Source organism: Amia ocellicauda, chromosome 12 (genome assembly GCF_036373705.1).
Source record: "Amia ocellicauda isolate fAmiCal2 chromosome 12, fAmiCal2.hap1, whole genome shotgun sequence".
NCBI lineage: Eukaryota > Metazoa > Chordata > Actinopteri > Amiiformes > Amiidae > Amia > Amia ocellicauda.
In genome coordinates, this window is record NC_089861.1 from 30822503 (window position 1) to 30830301 (window position 7799).

Sequence of the window (7799 nt, forward strand, 5' to 3'; positions counted from 1 at the left end):
TCATTCCACTTGTTTTTTTGAATTGTGACCAACATAGTCACCTGTTTCAGTTCACGGGCATGGGGGGAAACACAGCACAATGACATAAACCCCAATCGATTCAATTCGGCGCATTTGCTGAGTCAGTGGCTCCATCGAGTGACATCTGTAGCATTATAAAAGCTTTGAAAGGTTGACGTGTGACTGTCCCCTGAGTGCAGGCCTTGTTAACAGCTGGGGGACAGCACTGAATCTGATAATGCCCTGTGAACTATTTCATCGGTGTCGGTAGTGTCTGTGTTTTTAAGGCCTGTGGCAGACGCAGACACTGTGCTCATGAACCGAGCTCAGAGTCAACACAGATGGCAGCTCCATCCTCAAGTGTTATCCTCACTTCCCTGGATAATCTATATCATGTTGCTGTTTTATCTTGCAGCCCTGACTACTGAATGTGTTACTGTGTGATTGTTGTACTTTCATTCTCTCTCTATATATATATACTATAGTCCATACAGTGCTAGCTCTCATGTGGGTATACTATACAAATCAATATTCATATATCTGCATTTCTTCCTTTAAATATATGCTTTATATTACAGTTCAATTGTGTGATTTAAAAAATATTTTCTAATAAAGTCTGGAACTCTGTGTTGTTTGGTTCAGTGTTTTGTGCCTGGACACAATGTTTACTGAGGGTTTCACAACATGGCTATATTTCTGAACTCCTTCACTTTTAATGCATCTTCAAATTAATAAATTAATAACTGTGATTAGATTATTCTGGTAGACAGAAGGGCATTAGCTTTAGATTAGATTAGTTTGGAGTCAATACCTTTAATTAATGGAGTCCTGTTGTCCACACAGCGCTGGTTCCAGTCTGGCCCCTATACTAAACTATAGTCCACACAGCGCTGGCTCCTGTCTGGGCCCCTATACTATACTATAGTCCACACAGCACTGTTCCAGTCTGGGCCCCTATACTATACTATAGTTTCCACAGCGCTGGCTCCAGTCTGGCCCCTATACTATACTACAGTCCACACAGCACTGCTCCAGTCTGATAATTAATAAACAAATAAAAACATCAGACCTCAGACATTTACAGGAAGCCTGTCACAGGACAAGACAAGCATTCTGATACCAAGGTGAGCATCGTTGACATTATAGCTGTGCTTTCACCCCCCCATCCAACCCAAATCAAAAAAATCCCCTACCCAGGACACAGTGAGAATAACTGATCAGGAAACAGTGTTGAGCAGTGCAACAGAGTTAGCTATCCATGGGTCTGATCTGGGAATAAATCAGGTCTCTTTGCCCCCCGCCACTATTTCAACATACACAGATTCAATAACACAAGTCCCATTAACAGCCCAGCACAAGCCACAAGTGTTCCAGTATTCCCAATGCCAGCTCCCAGGAGAACTGCAGACAAAATGCAATAGAAACTCAAGGGAAGGAATGGCTAATGGGAACTCCATGCCAGGCACTCCTGACAACCAGTAAACACAAGTGATAAAACACGCACAATGCACTCACAGCAACAAGCAAACACAAGGGATAAAATACCCACAATGCACTCACAGCAGCAAGCAAACATGGCCACTAAAACACTAGAAACAATCACACGAGTGCCGTCATCATGTAAGGTGAGCGTGCCTTTGGGGATAATCGACGAGGGCACAGAAGAGCTGAATTCTTTGTCCTGCGTTTGGATGGACTCCTCTGCAGCTCCTGTCTTTGTGCAGGTTTTCACTATATTCACCTGCCTTCTTCCGGAGGTCACACATTTTCAGGGAGTGGGAATGAATAGGCTACAATTGTCCTCCTTATATGGACAAAGTTCCCCCTGCTGGAGCCCGAGTCCAAGATCTTTTAAATATTTTATGGATGATTGTTTTTAAAATGATTTTAAAAAGGAATCTTAATTGTTTTTAAAGATTTAGTTGCTTTTAAACCACTAATTGTTTAGGGTTTTTTTGGTTTAGTTTTGTTATATTCTTTTGTCAAATACATTGACCGTTTTGGATTTAATTTTAAATGCATTGGACCTTTTTTGTTTGTTTTTTATTTTTACCTTTTTAATTGTTTCTTTATTTTGTCCAATGCATTTTCAGTTATTTTCAATGTATTTGACTTTTATGTTGGTGAGCAGTTTTTGCTTTAATCACGTTTGTTTTGTTGTTTTGGGCACGTTTATTTTGAAGTTAATTGTTTTGTTTTTTGTTAAAATCACAGATTTTAAAAATTTTAAGTGATTTTAAGAATTGATTTTTAAAGATTTTAATCATAAGTATTAAAAAATTGAATTGTTTTTATTTAATGAAAATGTAAAATACTATACCAAATAAAACAGTATATGGACAAAGACGCGGGGCTGCTGTGATTGGCATGTGCTCCAGCTGGCTCGAGAAACTACATAAGCAGAGACTCAGTCCCGTGTCTAGAGCTGTGGGAGTGCAGGGGAGCTGTAGGAGGGGATCTGAGAACTTAGCCGACGGACGGCCACTGACAGTACCGCCTAGGCTGGAAATTATTTTAGTTTTAATAAGTTGTTGTGTTTCTGTTTTGGGTCCTCTGAGCCAGTTGGTATTGGTTTAATGTAAGGACCCCACTGGACAGTCCTTTGTGTCAAGCATGAAGTGTCCAAGGCACAATATTCTGATCTGCCAAATTGCACCGACATTTTTCCATGTTTCATCCTAGCAGATATTAGGAATGGAATGCAGTAAGTGTGTTCTTAACTGTGTAATTGTTTGTTTTCACTCATTTTTGTAAGGTTAATTACCCCGTGATATCATCTGTACAAGCTATCAAATGTGAAAAGGTTTCTAGTTTGCTGGAAGCAGTTGCAAATTTAAGAAGTGCCCTGATGTCTCAGTAACAGCTGTGTCGCTGTGTGAGGCAAGGAGCTCAAAAGATCCTGAGAAATATTGTGTGCGTGGGCTGGTGTAAGGGAAGGGGTGTGTGTGGATTAGGGGTGGGAGGGGGTGAATATGTGTGTGTGTGTGGGGGGGATATGTGTGAGTGAGTATGTTTGAGTGTTTGTGTGAGAGTGTGTGTTCGAGAGAGAGTGTGTTGTTCTGGGTGAGGCTGGGTTGTGTGGATATGTGTGTGTGTGTGGCATTTTAGCCACACCAGCCCTCCCATACCCAAAGCAGAAACACCCCCTCCACCCCCACTGGCCTCCTCCCACCATGCACACTGCAACCCCATATATTACACATGGGGGTAATGCTACAAACATCGGAGTATACAACAAATTCAAACTTTTAATGTATTATTTATTAATTATTGAGTGGAGAAGCTACCTGGGTGACAGTGTGAGCAGGAACACGGTATGTCTCTCAACAAGTTGTACCAGCATAGAAGTTGATAACAGCATACAGCACAATATAATGTATGAATTTTCTCACAGTATGCCAGCCACTTTCGATTTGTGCCATCATCACACTGAAATACTTTCTTTAAAACAGCACATCTTGAGGTTTGCACTGGATGGTAGGCAAAAATTTAGGCCATGCATAATAGTCAAAAGTTGACTCTTCTGGGGCATTCCTCTCTATTGCCTGTTCCCTTTCCTCAACTTGATAATGGACCTGGGCATCCTTATCATTTGCTTCACTGTCTATGTTAGGCTTAGCCTCATCCTAGTTGTCACGGTCTCTCAAGGAGGACCGCAGGGCACAGGAGTTAAGGACCCAGGAGCAAGGCTAGACAAGGACGTAGTCGAGGTCACGGGCGATGGTCAGGAACAAGAAGGCTGAGCGAGAGAGAGAGAGAGACAGGAGCGCAAGGAGCAAGGAGCAAGGAGCAAGGAGCAAGGAGCAAGGAGCAAGGAGCAAGGAGCAAGGAGCAAGGCTAGGTGAAGTAGGTAGAACTGACGACACTTCGCCCAGAGTGAGGGCAGTGAGGGGTTTAAGAAGCAAACCAGAAACCAGGATGGAAGGTGCAGGGCCAATGGGAGCAGAGGAAAGGAACAAGAGTGCACATGGTTGTGGCGGAATGTTAATTGGAAGAGTGACAGATGAAAGCAGTGAGAAGAGAAGGGAAAGGCAGGGGAACAATGGCAGACTCTAGTGGGGATAGAGGGTCAGGGCTAGGGAACCATGACAGTACCCACCCCCCCTCCATACTCGGCGTAGCCGAACTGGGCCGGAGACGGTGGGCACGGCCATGGGGCCGAGGAGCAGGAACAGAGGTAAAAGAAAAGGGAAGGAGCGAAGGGTCAGGAGGTCTGGGAGGCGGCCACAGGACAGGAATGGGTTCGGGGGGTCTGGGAGGTGACCACCAGCCAGGGACTGGGTCGGGAGGTCTGGGAGGCGGCCACTGGACAGAGGCAGGACCCGGAGGACCGGGTCAGGCGGAGGAGGTGCTGGACGCTCGGAAGGCGGAGCCTAGGAGGCCTCAGGAGGCAGAGACTTGGGAGCCACGGACGGTTCAGAAGACGGAGCCTCAGAAGGCAGAGCCATGAAAGGCTCAAGGGGCAGAGCCATGGAAGGAGAAACCTCAGGAGGCGGAGTCCTGGGAGCCTCAAGAGGCGGAGCAGTGGAAGCCTGCGCTGCGGACGCCGTGGATGGCGGAGTTGGTGACACAGGCTTCGGGACGGGCGAGACCGGCAATGCAGGCTCGAGGATCGTGGTAAGCAGGACCAAGAACTCAGGCTGAGTGGAGGCAGCTGGGCACTCGGGCTGGGCGGCGGCAGAGGTGGCCGGGCACTCGGGCTGGGCGGCTGGGGCCGGGACGTCAGCTACTGTTCCCATAGTGTAGGTCAAGCCACTCAAAAGGAGAGCAAAGCCAATGAACGTAACCAGAGACCAGTCACATCTGCCTCTAGGTAGCAAGGCGGATATGGGTTTGTTTAACCCCAAACGAAAAATGTCCTTTAGGCAGGTGTCATTAAAGTCCACTTGGGCAGCCAGGGAGCAGAAATCCTCCACATATTCCTCAATGGAACGGCTTCCCTGGCGTATCTCAAAGAGGAGCACTACTGGGTCCATGTTGGTAGCGAAAGTGTTCTGTCATGGTCTCTCAAGGAGGACCGCAGGGCACAGAAACTAAGGACCCAGGTGCAGCGCTCGTAGAGGCGGCTGACAGGACAAAAGGGCTAGACAAGGATGTAGTCAGGGTCATGGGTGATGGTCAGGAACAAGAAGGCTGAGCGAGAGACAGGACTGGGAGGTAGCACAAGGAGCACAAGGATCACAAGGAGCACAAGGAGCACAAGGAGCACAAGGAGCAAGGCTAGGTGAAGCAGGTAGAACTGACGACACTTTGCCCCAAGTGAGGGTGGTGAAGGGTTTAAGAAGGGAACCAGAAACCAGGATGGAAGGTGGAGGTCCAATGGGAGCAGAGGAAAGGAACAAGAGTGCACATGGGTGTGGCGGAATGTCAATTGGAAGAGTGACAGATGAAATCATTGAGAAGAGAAAGGAAAGGCAGGGGAACAATGGCGGCCTCTAGTGGGGATAGAGGGTCAGGGCTAGGGAACCATGACACTAGTGGTGAATGAATAAATAAACTAATTCGAAAATTGCAATGCACAAATTAAAAACAGTTAAGAAGGATTATGGTTATCATGTCATATGTGTTCCCCATAACCTACCCTAAGTGTTAATTACTATTACATATTCAGCTAACATAATACATCTGTGTACCTCCCTGACTAGCATCACTGGGACCAGTAGACCGGGGGACCACACTGCCTGTGCTGGGCCCAGCAACTTCCTACTTGTGATTGTTGTGAAACACATACACCGATCAGACATAACTTTTTGACCACTGACAGGTGAAGTGAATAACACTGATCATCTCGTTATCATGGCACCTGTCAGTGGGTGGGATATATTAGGCAGCAAGTGAACATTTTGTCCTCAAAGTTGATGTGTTAGAAGCAGGAAAAATGGGCAAGCGTAAGGATCTGAGCAACTTTGACAAGGGCCAAATTGTGATGGCAAGATGACTGGGTCAGAGCATCTCCAAAACTTCAGCTCTTGTGGGGTGTTCCTGCTCTGCAGTGGTCAGTACCTATCAAAAGTGGTCCAAGGAAGGAAAAGCGGTGAACCGGCGACAGGGTCATGGGCAGCCAAGGCTCATTGATGCACGTGGGGAGCGAAGGCTGGCCCGTGTGGTCCGATCCAACAGACGAGCTACTGTAGCTCAGATTGCTGAAAAAGTTAATGCTGGTTCTGATAGAAAGGTGTCAGAACACACAGTGCATCGCAGTTTGTTGCGTATGGGGCTGCGTAGCCGCAGACCAGTCAGGATGCCCATGCTGACCCCTGTCCACTGCCGAAAGCACCTACAATGGGCACGTGAGCATCAGAACTGGACCACAGAGCAATGGAAGAAGGTGGCCTGGTAACTTACAGGACTTAAAGGATCTGCTGCTAACGTCTTGGTGCCAGATACCTCAGCACACCTTCAGAGGTCTTGTGGAGTCCATGTCTCGATGGGTCAGGGCTGTTTTGGCGGCAAAAGGGGGACCTACACAATATTAGGCAGGTGGTCATAATGTTATGGCTGATCGGTGTATATAAGACAAAGATCAATAAATAAATGCCTAATACGTGACAGGGGGCTCATAATACTTTTTTAGGGCCCTGTGTTTTGATTGATCATATCACATGACTGGAATTGTAAGCTTTTTTCAATGGGTTTTCTTGAAACTATCCTCTTTATGTCAGATGGTCCAGCACTATCCTCAGACAATTGCTTTCAATTTATTTGTAATTATCTTTTTATGCTTAAAATAAAAGTTCAAATCAAGGTCTGATCAATAGATTAGATTATAAATTAATAAATTGTTATCTGATTAATGCTTTGATTTGATTTTGTTGTCTGCATTTTGGAAGGAGTTGTCTGTGTGTATAGTGAGTTAGACATTAAGGGAGATTACATTACTGCCTGTGACGTGTTCCTCCCGAATCCTCCATTGCCTAATGAGTCTATCATTAGACTGGTCACTCATTTCAATTTAATAAATAAATGTGTTACATATTTATAGATTTTGCTTTAACTGAGATATATGCAATACAGAAACAACTAAATTGTGACAATAAATATTACCACATAAAATCTACTGTATACTACCATACTATACTACTAAATACTGTATTAAAACTGAAGTTTATTTTTAGTAACATTATTTGCTAATATATAAACCACTCTTCTCAACATGAATCAGCCTGTTGTCCACATTCTATGATAAATGCTTTTATTGTAAAGCTCGCGTGACCTCCCTACTGTTACTGTACAGCCTTTGCAAATCATATAGACAACGTATTAACTTCAGCAGTAACTAACGCTAGATGTGTGCCAGTTTTCCCCCTGGTGCCAGGCACCTTTGACTACTGTGCTGTTGTCTGCTGCAGCAGTAGAACCACAACTTTTTTGAAAACAACTTCGTTAATGTAGCACATTTAGCATTCTGCCTCAAGTGCATTTTTTTTTTCTCTCTTGCTTTCTCTGTAACACCTTTCCATTTTTTCTGATCCAACTCTAATGAATGAGAGTGAAAGCGGGTGACTTTGAATGTAAATTTGCATAACTATGAGCTTAGCCTCCTCCTCAGACTGGCCCATTGATCTTTGTAGCGGTGCTGGCCATTGCACATATCAGCCAAATGCTCATTATAAGAAATAGTGCAAACAAACACATACATTTGTTTCAGCTTCGACCGGTCCATCAAACTAAAAAATGGTCCAGCCCATCCGACATTTGCCAGAATTGCCAGATGGCCAGTCCGGCTATATGTGTGGGTGAATGATAAAATCTGGAAATTTCATTGCTTTTTACTTGGAACAACAGCTAAAATGTGAAAA

At 45.0% G+C, this 7799-nt stretch overlaps 1 protein-coding gene across 1 annotated transcript; it reads right to left on the reverse strand.

Moving 5' to 3' along the window:
• Window positions 1-4373: 4373 nt before the first annotated feature.
• Window positions 4374-4739, reverse strand: LOC136764056 (uncharacterized). The gene has a single exon (XM_066717886.1). The coding sequence runs from the start codon at window positions 4737-4739 to the stop codon at window positions 4374-4376; it is 366 nt and encodes a 121-aa protein (XP_066573983.1).
• Between the last annotated feature and the right edge of the window lie 3060 nt (window positions 4740-7799).

Coding starts and splice junctions, on each gene's coding strand:
- LOC136764056 (XM_066717886.1), bottom strand. CDS start 4,739: ATGGGAACAGTAGCTGACGTCCCGGCCCCAGCCGCCCAGCCCGAGTGC.